At 40.3% G+C, this 19,362-nt stretch overlaps 1 protein-coding gene across 1 annotated transcript in view; it reads right to left on the bottom strand.

Annotated features, from left to right (window-relative positions):
• Positions 1 to 19,362, bottom strand: part of lpgat1 (lysophosphatidylglycerol acyltransferase 1) — a 55,919-nt gene that overhangs the window by 9,515 nt on the left and 27,042 nt on the right. The window contains exons 4-6 of the mRNA XM_061746766.1: positions 19,031 to 19,126; positions 15,901 to 16,180; positions 9,618 to 9,741 (exon numbers count right to left, since the gene is read on the bottom strand). Coding sequence (XP_061602750.1) covers positions 9,618 to 9,741; positions 15,901 to 16,180; positions 19,031 to 19,126 — 500 coding nt within the window. The remainder of the gene's footprint in view (positions 1 to 9,617; positions 9,742 to 15,900; positions 16,181 to 19,030; positions 19,127 to 19,362) is intronic.

The following is a 19,362-nucleotide window of genomic DNA, read 5'->3' as shown; positions in this document are numbered from 1 at the left end:
TGAAAACGTAATAACGCCTGAAAATGTAATACAATTTCCACTTAAAGCAGCACAACGTAACTTTCAGCTTTTCTGAGTTTGGCGGCATCTTTTGGACAAAAGCGGTAGTGTTTTACCAGAAAGAACACTACGTTTCCCATGAGCACCAGCGCGTACTGCTGGAAAACTCCTGTCCCGTCGCTGCATTTGTTTTGATGAGAGGAGACGGGACACTTTTCTGTTTCACCAAGTGAACAGACAGAACGCAAAAAAAAAGATGTTAAACTGCTGGAAAGGAACTGGAATTTACCGGGATACCTTAAACAAGGAAGCCAGGGAGCGGTATATGGAGAAAATAATGATTATTAATTATTATTAATTATAATAATAATTAATCCCTACTGAAGAGCCATGTGTTTCAATAAATTAGTATAATAGTACAACATACAGTACATGTTTTGTATTACTCTTACTTTTCTTTTCTTTTTTTTTACTGCTATATTATGTTGAAGAGGCTCAGGCTCGTGAGATTATTTTTTTCCTCTGCAGCTACAAATAAGAGTTAATATTTTTTCCTCAACAAACTAGTTTTATCTGAAGATTGGGGTTAATTGCACCGCAGAGAGCTGGCCAGCAACTGCGTTTAGCTGGCGAAGTGGGGAATAAAACCCGTGTTTTGATCCGACCCGTCTGTGTGAGTGTTTGTGGTTTAAGGCTGTTTATGGATCTGCGTTAAATCGACGCAGAGCCTACGGCGTAGGGTACGCGGCGACACGCAACGTACCCTACGCCGTAGGGCTGCGTCGATCTAACGCAGAACCATAATTCAGGCTTTACTGTGTGGAAGCCGGTGTTTGGTCGTTACAGCCGCGATCCAAAGCGAGCCGACGACTCTTTCACTATTTTACTTTGTTATATCAGATACTTGGCCTGCGTGGTTCTGCCTCTGAGCAGGAAACCGTTGAAAAGTTAAACCATTAGGATCTTTTCCCCACGTCTGTTGTGTGGAGCTGCTGCAGCCACAACGCAGCAACAGCTTCTGCTGAGCTCTGAGCTCCACGCCCCACCCATTTTCGTCTCGACTGCGAATCGGGAAGGAGGGGGAAGTGACGTATGTGCCGTAAAGCAGTCAAAGCCGTAAAATTTGTAGTTTTTTAGTGTGGCAGGGTTCCTACCATGCTCCTCAAAGTTACATAGTGCCAGTGAAGTGATACAGACCCCCTCAGACCATGACAGAGGTGTCATTAAACCTGTTGGAAGTTGATGTACCATCACAATGACTCTGGAAATATGATATTAAGGTGGAAAAGTTACGTAGTGTCGCTTTAACTCAATCGAAAATGTAATAAAACCCAATAATGTAATAACTTCACCAATAATGTAATAAAATATCCTGACGGATATTGTAATAATATTTTTACCGAAAATATAATACCTTATTACATTATTGGGAATTTATTACTCAAAGTCTGCGATAGTCATTCTGGTGTTTCAAATCCAGCGTATATAACATTCTTAAATTCTTAAAACACAAAAAGTAGAACTCTGGACTGAAAATGAACATATATATTACATTATTTGTCAAGTATTATATTATCAGTTTTTGGAGAACAAAAAAGACCTACCTGAAAATATAATACATTTCCAATAATGTAATAAGGTATTACATTATCAGTAAAAATGTTATTACAATATCAGTCAGGATATTTTATTACATTATTGGTGAAGTTATTACATTATTGGGTTTTATTACATTTTTGATTGAGTTGAGTGCAAATTTTATTACATTTTCAGAAAATTATTACATTATAGGGTGCTACAATCCCTTTGACGAGCATACTATCTTGCGTGCGAGTGAATATGACAAAGAGCAAATCAGCCTCCAACTCCTGTGTGGTTTTGTTTACATTAGCTTGAAACTGGAAACGTTGCCAACAGTGCCAACTCTGCGCTGGGTGAGAATCAAGAGTATGATGGCATTCAGATTTGCTGTGTGGAGAGTTTCATCAGCAGAGTACAATAATGACGCTGGTGGTGCTGAGGAACTGGCAGTGATGTGCTGGCGCGGGGCCACGGCTGCGCTCTCATTTCCACTCTAACCCACTTGGCACTGGCCTGCTTGGTAACCTGACACCCTGGCGAGCAGCGACAGCTGAGGCAGGGCCGGAGTTTCGGCTGTCAGAAGAACTTCAGCGTCAGGCTTTTACCACGTCCAGGTCGAGACATGGTAAAAGCCTGACGGCAGGTCGGCCTTACACGCATCAGATGACAAACATTCTTACTTACACCCGATGAACTTTTATACCCAACTCGGGAGCTTGCTGGACAGATGGCACATGTATAAATAAACGTAATAAAAACATTTGAATCATTTAATTTTTATTCATTGCATGTTTATGCTAAACAACCCCCCCGCCCCACCACCCAAAAAAACATGTATCAGAAATGACAGTGAACAGATTCTTCATATTTACTCTCTCGTTTGAATTAATATAGCTTCTGTAAAGCTCTTAATCTTTAGATACTGTTATTGCTCTAAACTGGCCAAGGAAGTTAATTGATCTTGGCTCCGGCTGTGAAATCTGTGCTATCCACGAGCCTTCTTGGAGAAAAGCCAGTCATTGTTTGGTGACTCTATAAGGGGCCAGATCTCTGGCTGTAACTGTAGTTGGAGACCAGACACAAGGTTACATTTGATGTATATTGAGCCTGGAGGCCAGGTCCGGCTCTGGGACCAGAAAAAATACAAATCTACCCAGCTCCCTTTCTAGTTAAGATTTGGCTGCTTGTGTTTGTGATGAAAATCCTTAAAGCCTCTAAAGTGTTGCAATGACCCCCACCCATAATGTAAGATTTATTGATACAACTCAGCAGCAGTAGCCATATGAGGAACCTGAGGTTAATGGAGTTCCAACAACAAACCACACGCTCTACACAATATCTTAAGGACCTGTGTATTTTTATTAAAAGGACACCACACACAACAAAAATGTGATGTGTATGCGATCATAAATTCTGTAAAATATGTTCTTGCACCATTAAATACAATGTTACTATGGCATTGTATGTTGTTACTTTGTGTTACTAAATGTGCACTGCATCTTTAAGAACACGATTTCTCGAAAGGAACCAGACTGTTATCTCGTCAGAGATCCATGTGGCGATGATTTAGAATGACGGTTAGAAACCTGCCAACCATCTGAGGATTTTACACCTCTCGTAAAGATAGCAAGCAAAGATAAGAAAATAGAAGTGAGGGGTGCCACGGTGTTATCTGTACTCTGCATGGCGGTAATCCAGAAAGTGAACAGAAATCTGACATGGACCAACAAACATTTTTGTTTGCATTTATCTTTGTGTCAACGTGACTACAGCTTATGTTCACCTTGTCAGGATGACCATATACCAGCGTTATCAGGGCGGCGGTGGAGCTGAAGGGGGCAATAAAACCAATGTCACGGGGATGTGGCCTGAGCTGACTGGATAATCACATAGATGTTAGAACACCCTGCTTTTTAATCAGGGTTCATGGTCGAGGTCATTTTGACTGGAAACAAGAGGAAACTTCATCAAAAGTTTTTTTTTGGTCAGGTCTCCTGTGAAAAAAGAGATCCTCGATCTCAATGGGACTAACCTGGTAAAATAAAAAATAAATAAAAGAACAATGGCAGAAACATTTATGTAAACACTGTACTTCAGTCAAGGTAACTTTTACCTTCCTCATTGCATGCTTCCATTTCTGCCGATCTATGCTTCTGAGATTAATTCTTTAATCCATTTCATCAGATATAAAATACTTTTCTAAAGTATTTGTTATGCAAAAACATGCAGGTTTAAAAAAAGAAAAGTACACCATTCTGTAGAGATAAAACAAAAACTCACTTTTTAGAATTAGAGTGATCTGAAGAACTGTTTGCTCATCAAGTGAACACACCTGCATATTTGTAGACCTACTTTATCCGCGTTCCTGCTACAGACTGTGACGTTTACTCCGTCTGGACTGATTACTGATAAAATACCAGCACTCCTTTTTCTTACAGACTCTACCCCAATGAATGAAACCCGCTAAATTTAAGACAACAGGCCAAGAGTGACGACCAGAAGAGAAATGTAAGCTTTGGAGGAAGATTTACAGTGATGCTGTACATTATGAAGTAATTATCCTATCTGATAAAAAATGTAATTATTGGGCCATGTTGTGCACCTGATGCAAGTATCCTTAAACGGTGAGGTAAGGAGAAACAGAATTCACTCCAAGTTCAATACAATTAGCCACGCATTAATTTTTATTTATATTTTTTTATGTTGCGCTTCTGGGAGCCGTTTTTAAACAAGCTGGTTTATAATCCAGAGTCGAATTAAATGTGAGTTTTTGTAAGAATCATTTCTAACATAAATCCACTTCAATAAATGCCAACGAAAAACATTTTATACAAGAGTCTACGACGATAGCAAGATAATACCTGCCTGAATTTTGACATGTTTTCCGGCTATAATTTCACGTTTTGTATTTGTGCGTTAAAAAATTTTCTCTTCCTCAGTGCATATGTAGTTAATTAAAAAGATATAGATACAGAACACCCACTTTTAAATCAGCACTTCCACACAGAGACGCTGCCACTTTCACTGCAGTGTCTGAATACTTCCTCCCGCTTTGCGGCTGACCTATGAGCTCTGAAGCGTCCTGACCGGGTACTTGTGTCGGCGTGGTGCAAGAAAAGGTTTGACTTTAGAACCGTTTAGCACCATGTATTCAAGGCCATGTCATTTCATACCTTCTAATGTCTTTCAATTTATCAGTTGAAAGTCCTTCCAGTGAATTTCTGCGAAGGGCCACAGTGAAGAACTCCATTCATCTACATAGATCAGTCTGCGTCATTGTCTCTGTAAACCAATATCTTAAATCACTTCAGTCTGTTTATCAATTAGCACATGGGTGGTGGGACGTGGGTTCTGACTTACATCTCATTAAGTGCACATTCTTAGAGAGGAATCTGAGGAAAAACTCCCCTACATACGGTAAAGCAGAATGAATGACAGAAAGCTCAGTAGGTGTGTGTGTGTGTGTGTGTGTGTGTGTGTGATAGAAAACCAGGTGTGCAGCTAAAAGGCTACCATGTGATGAAAAGGCAGACAGCCCCCATTAATCATGTCGCATTTCTGATATTTTCAAACAGCAGCTTTTAGCAAATATACACAGCAGCAAAAAAAAAATAATAAAAAAAAATCCCCATATTTAACTCCCACTGGTGCCTTCGTTTGACCTCCGTATTCCCACCTAGCGTTCCCCCCCATCTGCCATTCACAGAGGGCTTGTGATGCTGCAATCTGTGAGGCTGAGATTATACGAGACGAGGGCAGGAGACACGGCGAGGGAGGGTGGAACTGATGGGTTAGGACTGGAGGAGGGAGGAAGGAGGATTTGAAATAGCGGCGAGTGGCCAGGATGGATTCATCCAAAATATAAGTCAGCTGCTGACTGTGAAGCCGTGGCTCAGAAACAATCTACGCACACCCTTGGAAATGACAACCCAGAAGCAGGTCAGGAGTCTGCTTACTGTACTATCAGGATTCAGGGCCCAGAGTCCTTAAAGTAACTTATTTGCTCGTCTAGTTGGGCATGAACACATCAGGAATACTAAAGCGGATATCTACATTTGTTCTGCTCTAATAAAAAGGGGGAAATCAGCCATCATTTCATTGACCAAGCACATCAAAAATACTTCCAACAAACAATCTTCTTTATGCTATTGTAACCCTGGGTAATGAGTCTTCTGCCCGCGTGAGAATATGCAATATGAGAGCAGACCACGATAAATGGGTGCAATGATGACTGAGCAGTCACCTAAAAATCTCTGACTACAGCAACCGTCTCCACTCAGATTCAACATGCTGAATCACAGTTCAGGTCCAGCTGCTGACTGGGGAAAAAAAAAATCCCAAGAGAGCAGACTGTTACAGTTACATAACACTCTGAAGAGTTTGAGAGGCATCACCTACTTGAGCATATACCAAAAAGAGAAGGTCCTTTATCTTTTAGTGTTGCAATTAAAACTCCATGACCTTTGCTGTTAAATGTGAAGGTTTGATGCCTTCTTTTGTCACTGGGGGAAAAACAGGCATCAAGACATCCAGAAGGTGCTGAAATGGGTTTTGCTACTGGACACATAATTGAATGTTTATTCTGAAAGCATTAAAAAAAAAGTGCAGCTGGATAGTAATTGTAGGGTTTCACAGGTTCAGCACTTTCTGTGAGGCCAGAAATTAGGGATCAGCACTGCACTAAATCCCAATATTTGACCAGTTCAACAATCAGAACCTTTCACAACTATGCTGTTTTCATCCTGTAAATACGCCTTGTCAGCCCAACACGTTCTGAAGAGATCTACTCCCTCAGTAGTAACCACAGTGAAGCAGAGGAGTAGTGCCACTTACAACAAACTTTTCAACCAACCATTATAGACGATGTAGTAGGAAAAAAAGACAAAAAAAAACCCAAACAGGAACGAACGCCCTCCTTCCAGCTTTTATCACGCAGTCCTGCTAACAGCTGTTGCTTTGTGCATGGCCACTAATGAATCCATGGTCTCTTGTTTAATTTATGATATATCAACTGAGCAAAAGCTGTAAATCGATTCAATATTTTCCTGGTAGTGTCCTTTTCTGACTTCCACATTCAAGTCATTTAGAACAAGCTGAGGCCTGTTTCCTCCGTTACTATTGTTCCTTTGGGCAACTGTGTCAGCTGTTACTGACCAGACAATAAAGCCTAATTTAAAAAAAATCTAATCCTGCATACTTGAAGTTTTTTTTTTTCTTAAATGAACAAAATCTGGACTTCCTGTGCTGCAAAAAAGCTAAAACACATGTATAATCACTTCTCAGAGACTTGTCCTATCATTTTCTTTCTTGCTACATTGTTTTTGGAGTATAAGAATTAGTCATTTGGAAAAGAATGAGTTATCATTTGGACTGAGGAGCTCTGAGGATTGCTGACTCTTGCATGACTGCTCGTACTCCCCTTTTCAAGTGCAGTGTGCTGCGCTGTAACCCTTTCAAATTCAGTGATATTACTTACACTTTATTATCTGCAAGTGTGCTGGAGAACAAAAGCTGCATTCATTGTGGAAATCCTGAACTGACACAGCAGAAACGCCGCTGTAGGAAGGCACACTTGTCTAGCCGCCTCCACTATCTGCATCACAAGCGCGTACCGTGCTGTTCAGGCCCCCAGTGTTCCCTTGATCAGCTCTGCAACTGTACCAGCGTGAGTCTAACTTCACGGATCAGCACCGTCTGCATGGCTAGAACTGAGCATGCAGCCTTGTAATAGGGACAGCTGTGGTCTGGTTGTTCCCCGTTCTTCCCGAAGTTGCAGAGCTGCTGACCGAGCGAGGGAAGCTGATTGTATCGATGGCTGATTAAAGCTTCCTGGAGGTGGGATGGAAATAAAGCTTCCACTGCTCGTCTAATTACAGACTTAATGAGTCCTCAGATTCAGTCGTAGTGGACACAGAAGCCTCTGGAGAGGGGCTGGCAAGCCAGGGTTCATAAATTACTTTTTGCTTTTGTCCCATCCTGCCTTGCACAGAGGGATGCAAATCCACACATGTGACGGAAGGTTGTGACGACTTCTATCTGACTACTGCTTGATCTTTTCTGATTCTCTCTGTGCCAAGGCAATGCTCAGAGGATGACATTCATCCTGGACCAAGAGGAGAAAGAAAATCTAATAACCGCCCACCTTGACTATAGTCTCAAGAGGACAGATGAAAAACAACCCACAGTGCAAGGAGAACAGGACAGTATGGAGGGACGCTTGCAAAAGAGCAACGGTATTCTTAGCTACTTTGTTAAGGGTGGTGATTGCTTGTATTGTGGATAACTTTGTAGCACAGATGGACCTCTCTCTCTGCTGGAGCCTGGAGGTTTCAGCTTGACCCGAGTCACCAGTGATCAGCAGAGCAAGTGAACCCACAATGCAAATAACTGCCCAGGCCCTCACACTGTCACCTACATAGCATGTCTTTGGTGTGGACGTTTCTTCTAGAGGAAAACCTAGATCTAGAAACGTGTAATATCTGTATGGCGTTGAAACGTAATGTCAGAGGAATAAATGCAGCTGAATGAAGCTTAGAACACTGGAACATCAGGATTTTCCCCCAGGAAGCACATAATGACACAGGCCACTGGGGAGCACGTTGAGAACGTTTTTCACTGCATGCAGAGAATAACAACAGAAAAATAATTTGCACTATCTGAAAGAAGAAAAATAAACAAAAAAAAAACTCAAACAAACTCCACCAAAATATCTGAGAGTACAGACTGATCCAACACATTAAAAACATCACACTGCTGAGCATGTTCACGTTATGATGCCAATAAAATCCAGCCTGCAGCCTTTCATTGTTTATATATTCGGTCAGTTATAGCTGTTGAAAAGAAAATCAGAATCCAACAAAAATCTGTATTGGCAGGTCAGACTTAAAATCTGAATCGGCAAAGAAAACTAGAGTTGGTGTCACACTCTGCCCTGTTGGCTCATGCTGTGGTGAGCGAGTTCACTCACCACCCTGCCACACCTCATCTGCTTATTTACTGGCTACTGCCCATCTTTGTGGATACCTGTCTATATATTACACAAAATTAAAGATTTAATAACCTATAATAACTCAATAGATTGGGAAGAAATAAAACGATGGTGACAAAATTATGTTCAACAATGCTATGCTTCACTTTTAGTAAATGGCCTCTGGACAAAAGACTTCCTCTCATCTGGCACTCTTTTACGTTTAGCGATGTGCACAAGTACGAAGAAAAGAATTGTAATTTGGTGCATAAAAGGCTAAATGCCATAATTTATTTTCCATTGGGTTTTATTTGTACAAAGATATAATTGATTTTTTTTTTATGTTTCCAGTAAAAGAGATAAATGATCTCCAGATAAATTGGATAAAAAGTAGAAGTAATTTGTGGTTGATTTTTTTTTAATCAGGAATTCAGCTGAATTTTAAATTTGAATAAAAAAATAAATTAAAAAAAAATTTAAGATGTCAATGGTTCTTATCAGTGGGACAGGACTGCAATCAGCCTTGAAAACTGCAACTGGTACATTTCTACCTTCACACCCAGTAAGATGATATACCACAAGACTACACGTGCAGGCACCTTGTAATTCAGTGTCAAGAACAGCTCAGTCATCATGTAAGGTCTGCAGAGTTTGTTATCAGCAGGTAAACTAACACATAATCTCTAATAACCCACGACGAGTGTAGCAAAGCAGGGTGGCTTTCATTTCCACATACATTAAAAAAAAAAAAAAAAACCAAGAGGACTGGGCAAACTGAACAAAGAGGAGGACTGTGTTGACGATAATTCTCCATCTTAGAAATAATAGGATAAAAATGATAAGAAATTTCTCTTAAGCACAGGCTTTCTGACACCAAATTAACTTCTCTGTGTCATGTGGTATATCTTCACATGACAGTTTTTTTTTGCATGTTTGCTCCATAGCACATTTGCATGGAAAAGTATTGTGGTTTAGGTTTACACTCCCTCTCAATGACAAATTACCACTGTGACAGAAGTCAAGACAAATGTTAAAAAGGTGCATGTGATGACCACCATGTGACTCTTACCTGTAATGCACATGTGTGACTGTAGGAGGCCTGTAACCAAAGATCCACGTCTGGATGTCCATTGGTCTGGCTTTAGGGTACGCTATGGTTACATCTATAACCCACTGCAGGCCTTTACGTTTAGCTGTCATGAAAAAAAACAAAAAAACAAACATAAAAAGATTTATGAAATCAAGAGAACAAATAGATAAGCATACTTTCACTTTACACTGTAGACTGTGGCTTTATCCAATCAAAGCTTCCACGGATGAGACCTTCCTGGTTCTTCAGCTTCAGGACTCATCATTCAGGGCATGCATCATGTATATGGTGAATTTGACATGATAGTACAGTGGGCAAATGAAGTCTGGCTACGGGCCAAAGTGGCTGGTAAACTGCCAACTGAAATCCCAACTCCAGAGGGCTGGATGATAGCTACTAAATGTACCAGGCACAGTGAAAGAAAGATTTATTCCAGTAAAGAACAAAAAAAAAAAACCAACGCGTCTTAATGTCTTTTCCTGTTCGATCTATAAGGAAAAGGGTAAAAAGAGCAGCAAGTTGTGAAGCTGAGGGATGATGGGAGAGGGTGTGACAGGCGTGTGATTTTCATTTAAAAGTCAGATGAACGCGTGTGTACCCAACCTGCAGATAACCTCATTAAAACAACTGAAATAAGGGCGATGTTGCCGTGTTCATTTGAGCTTCTGCTTGCAAATAAAGGACTGAATCTGACTGACATTTGATTGTGGTACATACTATAGCTTTGGAAAAAAATAATGACACTGAGAAATTACTAGTTTCCACAGCTATTGGACCTGTCCCCTTTCCTGAATGCACTGCAGAACCTTAACAGCAACATGCACATTCAGTTTCTTACTGGGCCTTGCAATGTTGAAAGAAGCATTTCAGCTACAAACACGGCTCAATTCGCGCAATGCCTTTGACAAACATTCATAACTCGTATTACGTGACATAAGGAAGTTGTCACTGTCTCAGTGTGAAGAGTCTGAAGCGAGTCTGAATGGTTGTAATTTAGTGAGCTGGTGTTTTGTACTTGTCAGTACAATTTTCCTGAACAATACAATTGCTTTTTGTGCCTGGGTGACTTTTGTGAGGATGAGGAGACAGGACTTTTTTTTTCTCCTCTGCTGCAACTGTAAGGAGTATTTTGGGCCCATTTCAGAAAGGGAAAATTAAAATCCCAGAGGGGTTTTTTTTTTCTTGTAAAAAATATAAACAAAGTCACCAGAGAAGCATATTATTCAGGACTCTCTTACTTATAGTTTAGTTCATAGTTGCCTATCAGTTTGTTAAAAAGGTTTAAATAAATAAATTATTTATGCTGCATCCTACAGTATGTAAAGAAATCCGTCTGCTTATGTTTTTGAGTTGTCTATTAAGTCTAAATTGTGCATGTAAAGCAACATGAGGGACAATTTGGTGGGAAATGAAAATAAGGACTTTTAAATATTATGAAACTTGTAACAGATTTGTTGTTCTACATTTAATGACACTTCCAACATGTTATGTTTCTCTAAAGTGTGTGTAAAAGTTGATTATAAAAGAATCCCTAAACTCCCTAAAATAATATTAAAATGAACTGTATATTCAAAAAAACTTAATTTCCATCTTACGGTAATTTTCTTACATTCACATTTCCAACCTGCTGGCTGCTTTTTGGGCATCAGTTCAGTTTCCCTTCAAGCAGAAGGCTATTTACCTGCTCGTCACAAAAAAAAAACAGCCAACACCAGCAGCTTCTGTCAGCACAGACAACACTGAAACCATCCTGATGTGAACAGTGCAGCTTTTTTGACTGCCTGGCTAAAGCCACAGCCCCATGTGCTGTTAGTGAACAGCAAGCACTTCTCTTATCCAAGCACACTGCCTTCTTTTTTTCAGAGAAATATGCAATGTGACAAAGTGGAGTTCAATTTTACAACCGCCGGAGAACACTACATTACACTCTTTCAAGGTCAAAGCAAGAAAACAGTTGTAACAAGTTACAATTTCAAGTACCAACTCTGCAGACCTACAAAACAGAAAGAACAGAATGACCGAGTTTGATGATTAATGATAGTAAACAGCATTTATATAGCAGTTTTGTTGTGCTTTACAGTACGACTCACATTACACGCACTACAGCGTGTGCTTTTGCCATTTACCACATGTCACACTGATAATATACTTGGTGTACGTGTGGGGTTGAGTTTCCTGATCACAGATGTCTAAACACATGGACTCAACACGCAGGAGATAACACCCATTGGAATCCTTCATCTGATCTCAGAAATGAATTTTCTGGCAGATAGTTAAGATTTTTAGCTGCTGACTATGCCTTCAACTAAAAGTTCATAATGATGCTCAGTGTGCTGAGTGATTCAGCCATAATGATGGAGAATGCGAGTGAACACAGCTGATCTTGTCACCACGCTAGTAGAGGAGGTATTTCTCACCGGTTGATTAGATTACAGTATGCTGTGTATAGTAGTTGCTGGAAAGAAAATTGAATCGGCCAAAATCAGAAACAGCAGGTCAGAAAATTGAAAAAAAAAAAGCAATCAGGACTTCTACAATTTGAGAAGCATCTCTAAAATGTTTTTAAACTCGGCCAAGATAGAAGTTTGCAGTCCTACACTGGCGCACAAAAAAAATACACCACCATTACAAACTCAGACAGGTAAAGCAAGACTGTCATCTGAGAGCCAAGGAACCTTCATGCCAGCAGTCCCGGCAAGAATGCATACAACAGATCCCTCCTGGATCAGAGGCACAAACACACGTGGTTCACAAGTGACAAGTAAATCTTGTTGAGCAGCTCCAGCGATGTGGAAAAGTTTGGTCACAGGTCAGTCGAACAAATTTAAGCGACCACTCTTTAGCCTCCCTCAGCTGTTAATATGACAAAAAACTGTTTTACATTGGTTTAATAATAACCCACTGGTCTCTAGTTCTAAGGCAGCGTTTATTTCAGAGGAGATATGCATTTTCATCCTGGGTTGAAGGAAAATGTTATGGATTTGACAGTTTATACTGTTATGAAACTTTTCTGCTTGTTAATTACCGTCACTGAATACTGTCTAATCTTGTTTCACGGTTTGACTGTCGCTTCCGATTAGGACCTTAAAGGCCAACTTGTCTTCAGCCTTTATTAAAAATACATTTATCTGAGGTAAATCTTGAACTTTAGGAGTGAACACCTTCCTTGCTTAACCTCTATACTTCAGACAGTTCACTATCCAAGACAGAGACTAGGGCTGCACGATTAATCGTTAAAAAAAAAAATCGCGATCTCGATTCATGTTTGAACGCAATCTCATTTCCAAATGACGACGATTTAATTTTTTTTTTTTTTTTTTGGATGTTTATTGTTTTTATGTTCAATGTCAGCTGTTACAAAGTTGATGCCAGTCTTTTATCAGGCACCATCATATTTTTTGTAACGTTTACCTTTTGTATCGGCAGCTTCTTAATAGCAGCAAAAGGCAATGGGGGGTTCATCCCAGCCAGAGGAATAATTTGTTGCCTCAGAACTACAGGATCTGTTACAAGTCCCCTTTCTGAAAGGGTGTTCAACTCAGGGAGGAACAAATATTGTTCAAAATTGTTATTATTGTTTAAATTATTCAAAGGTTTGTGTAAAGAAGACAATAGATGTTTATTGTTATTATATTTTTGTTCAGCTGTTGCAAAGTTAAAGTAATAAGTGCAATACATTTTATATTGGAAAAAAATCGTGAGAGAATCGTGATCTCAATTCTAAGCAAAAAAATCGTGATTCTCATTTTGTCCAGAATCGTGCAGCCCTAACAGAGACAGAATAAAGCAGGCAATGATCCTGCTGGCCAATTTTTAATTTGTTGTGATACACATCGTTAGTATTGATGGCGATGGAAAACACAACAGTTATCTCCGTGTGGGTAATTTGATACATATTTGTGTCTGACTATGCTAAAAGGCCAGAGAACGGAGGCCTGAAACAAGGTGTCGCTGTTGACTCATAAGCTGTGACAAACAATATTCTATTTTGAAACTACACTGATAGGCCTTACCCTTCTGTAAACAGAGGAAAGAATTACATGAAAGACACCGGATTCTACATCAGGCCACTCTGGAGGCCAATTATAAGCCTTAAAACCAACACGTGCTCCTCCCACAAACAGACAGGTAGATAATAAAAAGTTCACCTATACACACACTGCATGGAGCTCCACTCCAACCCTAAATGACTAAGAGATGTTAACTTTGCTTATCCACCAACGGTAAATATAGTTTTATAACAAAAGATAATCCTTATCAGTCTACAAGGCAAATGCTGCCTCTGCAGACTGTGACATACACCAGCCACCTGTGCGCTGCATATTTGCACTGAGCAGTGCATTTATAGCTTGGATGACATTGCACGGCCGAAACACGGACGCACACACATTTGCATCAAATCCTATTTTCTCCAAGTGGCTCATTTGTCTTTGAGTGAGTCAGCAAGCTCTGGGCACCTCTGAAGAGCATCGGGGAGGGTCAGAACAGTGGTTTTGGTCAGACACACGCACACACGCTCTAGGTTTTAACGCCATTAGCGAGACTCAAGTGGAAGGACAAGCCCCATTGCAGCAACCATCTTCCCCTCCTCCTGAGCTGCTGGAGCAGAGGGAAGGACATAAAGCAAGAGAACTGGGATATGATCTAGAAATGCGGTATAAGGCAGCAGGAAGAAACAGTGTACTATTGATGCATCATTAAGATTCCAATAATTTTTTGAAAATTGTCCTTAACCTTCAGGTAACAAATGGAACCTGAGCCATCAGTATTTTTAAATGCTGACAAGGTTGTGAAATCTCAAAATAAAACCTGCCAATAAAGCTTAATAAATAGACGAGTTATAATCATCCTCATTAAAACCTGACAATGGTCAATAATGAAACCCTTTTCTTTTGGTTTCACTGTCTGTCCTGCAGAGAAGGAAACAGATGGCACCTTGCTGTTACTGCTGAGGCTGTAGGACACACAGCTGTGTTTGCAAACTCGAGGAAAGCTGAGGTCTCTAAGAAAGATTCTGAATACTGCTGGCCCAAACTCCCTCCAAATCATTATTAACACAGCACACCGTTAAAATGGATTTTGAATGAAAGCCAACAGAGTCCACTGGGTAAACAGAGTGCATTGTGCACGGACAGGGCAGGCATTGAATGTGCGTGTTTCAGGTTGTTTTAATGCTGCTATTTCTTCTGAGGACCGCTCAAAGTGCAGGATTGCCAAGTTATCTGGATAAATCTGGACAAATTTAAACATTTATTTTATAACTAGTACACAATCCAGATTTAACGAGGTATCAGAATTCTGGTTGAAACAAGACCCAGAGATCTGAGTTGCATAAAGCAGGCCATTTTTGTTTCAGTTATCTGAGAAATTTGACTCAATACTATTATTCTACATGATTCCTGGTCATGTGAAATGTTTCATTTTATTTCAGAGAATGTTTTATTTTATATCTTTAAGTACAACAAAACATTATATACTGGATTGATGGCAGTAAAGGCAGGATAAGAAATACTCCCCCCAAAAATGCTATGCCACTAAACACATTTGCAACAGAATAAAAAGGGAAAAAGACACTTTTCATTACTAAGATCCATTCTTACAACGAAGGGGGATTTGGTCTCTGTTACAGCAAACAAGAGTGCAGTCACATCAGGATCAAAATGTATTCAAACATAATATGGCTATAAATCCAGGAGTGTAAGAGAACCCCATTTCAAATAAATTTACTCTCCAAGCATGTTAGTTTTAACATCATCGTCTTGTTCACTGGCTGAATTTAGGGCTGGTCTCTAGGTATGCACTATTACTCTCTTGCAAATCACCACTGGGGTTTTCATGAACACTGATGCAATTTCTGGCACCTCTGTGCATGTCACCCCTTTCCTCTCCTGGCCAGCTTTATCGCAAGTCGCCTCTCATTTAAAAGCAGGACTCGCAGAGGACAGTGGGACACAAAGGGCATGATTCAATGCTGCATGTTTGGAGCACGCTTCATCCCTGCCCATGAAACTAACTTCTGATCAAGAGCTGCAGAGTGCTGCATGTAGAGGGACCTGCACAGAGACTGTTGAGGGGAAAAAAAAGAAAAAATGAAAGCTTTTTGCCAGTCTTTTCCAGAAATAGCATTCCACTTTTTGAGGCCTAGAAACCTAAGTAACAAAAAACTGTTTGTTCAGCACCCTTGAGTAACACCTCCACACATCAGCATACAAGGTAAAATCATTTTCAACTTTACGCTTACGTATTTGTAAGTTTTGGTTACCTGTCTGGTTTGGGGTCCCTGTATCACTGCCAATGGTGCCGTTCTCCTGTTGGGCTGACAGGCATTTCAGGATGACATGGGTGGCCCCGAGACGAGGCAACGTAACATGGGTCAGGTGAGGGAGAGAGTGTTTCTTGGCAAACAACTGGCTGGTTTCCCGCCTTTTCCGAAGGAAGCCGCCCTCAGGAAATAGCACTATCCACTTTCTGTCACGGCTGTGGTAGTATTTTTCTAAGTGATCTTTCAAGTAGACCAGCTGCTTGTCTCTGTGAGCTTTACCCTGAAAGATGAAGGAAAATGGAGTCACTTTTACACCATCTACTCTGGAGGTGTTTCAATTAGATTATGCAACGCCCAAACATTTGTATCATATTCATCTTAAGGTGAATCATTTATTTTCTTCAGGTTTTGTAGTGATGATGAGAGAGGAATGCTACTCCAGCATATCCCAAAGATTTTCAACTATGTTAATGTTCAGGCAGCTAATCCATGTGTGAAATAATGTTTCATGCTCCCTCAACCGCTCTTTCATAATTTTTGCCCAATGAATCCTGTTATTGGCATGTGTCATCAGGGAAGTGAGAGGAAAAACAAAAAGAAAAAAAAAACTTGTCATCCAGTCTTTGATTACAATCACTCAAGATTTTCTTGTAACCACATTTCACCCTCAAAAGAAGACCAGGTAGACAGAACGCTGCATTGTCATCAGCTACATGCTGAAGACACACTTCTTACATTTTCACATTATTCAATAATTTCTTCATTTTTCTTTACATCTGCATATTTGTGCAGTAATTGCTGTGCATCTCTCCCCAGTAACGTTTTTTTATTTTTCATATTTTTCCTCGTTTGTTTCCAGATTCATGAAATACTGACGTGTTTTGTCCCAGTCAGTATAAATCGGGTGCATTAAATGTAGTCGACATCAAATATTGACCATAACTCATTTAAGCAACACTACAAATGTGACATCTTAATGCTGACCAAATCTAAATAAAGGATGACATAATATGGAAGAAAATAAATAAATCAAGAAAATATCAAAATATGTTTTAATATTACAGTTCATTCATTTTTATGTGCTAGGCAGAGATTAGAAACATTATCAGTCATGTAAAACTGCATATCTCAATGTTGCAACTGTTGGAAAGCATCTCCCAAGGCAGTAGTTCCCAAAGTGGTATGAATGTTTAAAAAAAAAAAAACAAAAAAAAAAAAAACACTGCTAGCGTAATCAGAGGCACCACTTGCCAATTGGTATACCAGGTAAATGCTTGGGGCCCCAAGCCAGAAGGGTCCCCCGAGGGGGCGACCAACTTTGAATCGTAACAATTTGCAATTCAAAAGGAGAATTTGCAATGACAGTGGTCGGTAAGTGGAGAATTCCCTAAAGGAGGGGGCCCCGCCTGCATCTTACATAAACAGACATGATGAGAGTGGATCCATCAAAATGAAGAGAAGCTATCCACCTGACAGCAAGAAAGGAAACACAAAAAAACCCACCACCAACAAAAACAATAAAAAAACAGGAGCAGCAAAAAAAAAAATGAAAAAGTTGAACATTAATTGATGGCCTTTTGTTATGAAGAGGCGCTATATAAATAAAACTAAATTTTACTGAAATGTTTGCTTACATTTGGTCTCACAACTTGTTTAATAAGGTGGCGGAGCTGGAACAATGAAGAGCTGATAACTGTGATGCCATGTGGTGTATTCACAATTAATGTTCAACACTGATAACGCTAGTTATGGACATACAGTGTTGCAGCCTGGAAACGTGTGTGTGGGGTCCTGAGTGGACAGCAGATGCTTTGGGGTGACTGGGTCAACGGCTTGCTGTGCTGTGAAGTATTCTGAGGAGGGATGTCAAGAATGCACACACAAAAATGCCAAAGGGGATGGCAGAATTGACTCAGCCTGCTCACACTTTCCACAACAGCCCGTCTGGTTGTTAGCAGGCTCAGGGTGCTTCACCCTGCGCACACTGCCTGATGTGAAATTCCGTGGCAAAGCATTGCCATGACCTAAAAAAAAAAATGAATTCCCTCTTGCTATGCCGTTTCCGCAGCTCAAAATGTGAGAGATGAGCAGAAAGCCTTTAACAGTTATCTTCTGATGAAACAATTTTAAATCAATAAAGCCAATCCAATAGAAGAAGTTATTTAATTCCTATGTGTTTTTGTTTTGTTTTTTTTATCCGGCAAAACCAATGCAACATATTGATACTGCACCTACAATAGCTAAGAGGGCTTCTTAGATCTAAAAGAGACATGAATTAAGAAGCAAGTATTTGTCCATATGGTGCTGACACCAGTGGGTCCTGTTAACACAGAGTAAATAAAGCCAGTGAGGTAAACTCTAATAATTGCTCGGGGGTCATGTTCTGGGTCTCTGGAAAGCACCTAGAGACAATTTCTGTTGTAATAGACGCTTTATAAATAAAATTGAATTAAACACATATACTGTATATTACCTAATGCAACAAAATACATGTTGGGAAAACATTTGTAAGGGCTGGTTGGCTACTATAATCGGTCTCATGGGTGTGAAAACCTAAGTTGTACTTGAATCAGTTTTCTCAACCTCAAAATACCCTCTCAAACTTGCATGATAATCCAGGAATTCCCTGACCTGCGAGTGCCCAGCTGGCTCTGCGTGTAGGCCTGTCACGCCGCCGCTTTGGCTGCCACCACAACAAAAAGGTCCTGGTCTGAGCCAGAGGGGCCCAGCAGCTCTTCCTTGCTACTGTCCATAACAATTATCCTTCTCAGGACTCCATGGCTTTAGCAACACGACCAACATATCTGCTGTTCAGCTAAACGAAGCAGAAGAGCTGCTACTACACGTTTGGAGGGCACAGGACAAACTGGCCTCGAGCAGCTGGGGTTGAATGAGGTTTGTTATGACCCACAGCTCTGTGATTTTAAGCCTCAAACGTAGGAAAAAGAAAAAAAAAGGTGTTGACATGTGATGGGAAAAAACACTTTATCCTCCAGTGACAAGTGTTTGTGCTGCCCCTAGGGCTGATGTGCAAATTACAAGAATGGCTGGCCAAATTAAGGATTAAACAGAGCATTAAAATAGAAACAAATAAAACAAACAATGTAACAATTTACTTTGGACGTCTTACCTGTCTAATAAAGAAGTCCCCATGAATCAGGGATACTAGGCCAAAGTTGGTGTATTTGAACACATGGTCCATCAACCACATCATTTTTCGTACCACCTGAAAAAGCCCAAGAGAAAGGAGCGTCAGTCATGAACAGTGAACATCAGTGACATCTTTAACTTGTAATTTTGCTCAGTCACACATTTCCCCCTCTAAGCAGCGGCATAAAGTGATACAGCCCCTTTGAGCATTACCACCCTCATGACCCGCACCAATGCAGCTTACTGTCCTTTCAGTGCTAAGAGGATAAACTGGGCCAGGGATGCAGTTGTTGGGGCGAATCATGTCATGTT

Source organism: Cololabis saira, chromosome 18, assembly GCF_033807715.1.
Source record: "Cololabis saira isolate AMF1-May2022 chromosome 18, fColSai1.1, whole genome shotgun sequence".
NCBI lineage: Eukaryota > Metazoa > Chordata > Actinopteri > Beloniformes > Belonidae > Cololabis > Cololabis saira.
The sequence above is the reverse complement of the archived record's forward strand: the minus strand, read 5'-3'. Positions and strand labels throughout refer to the sequence as shown.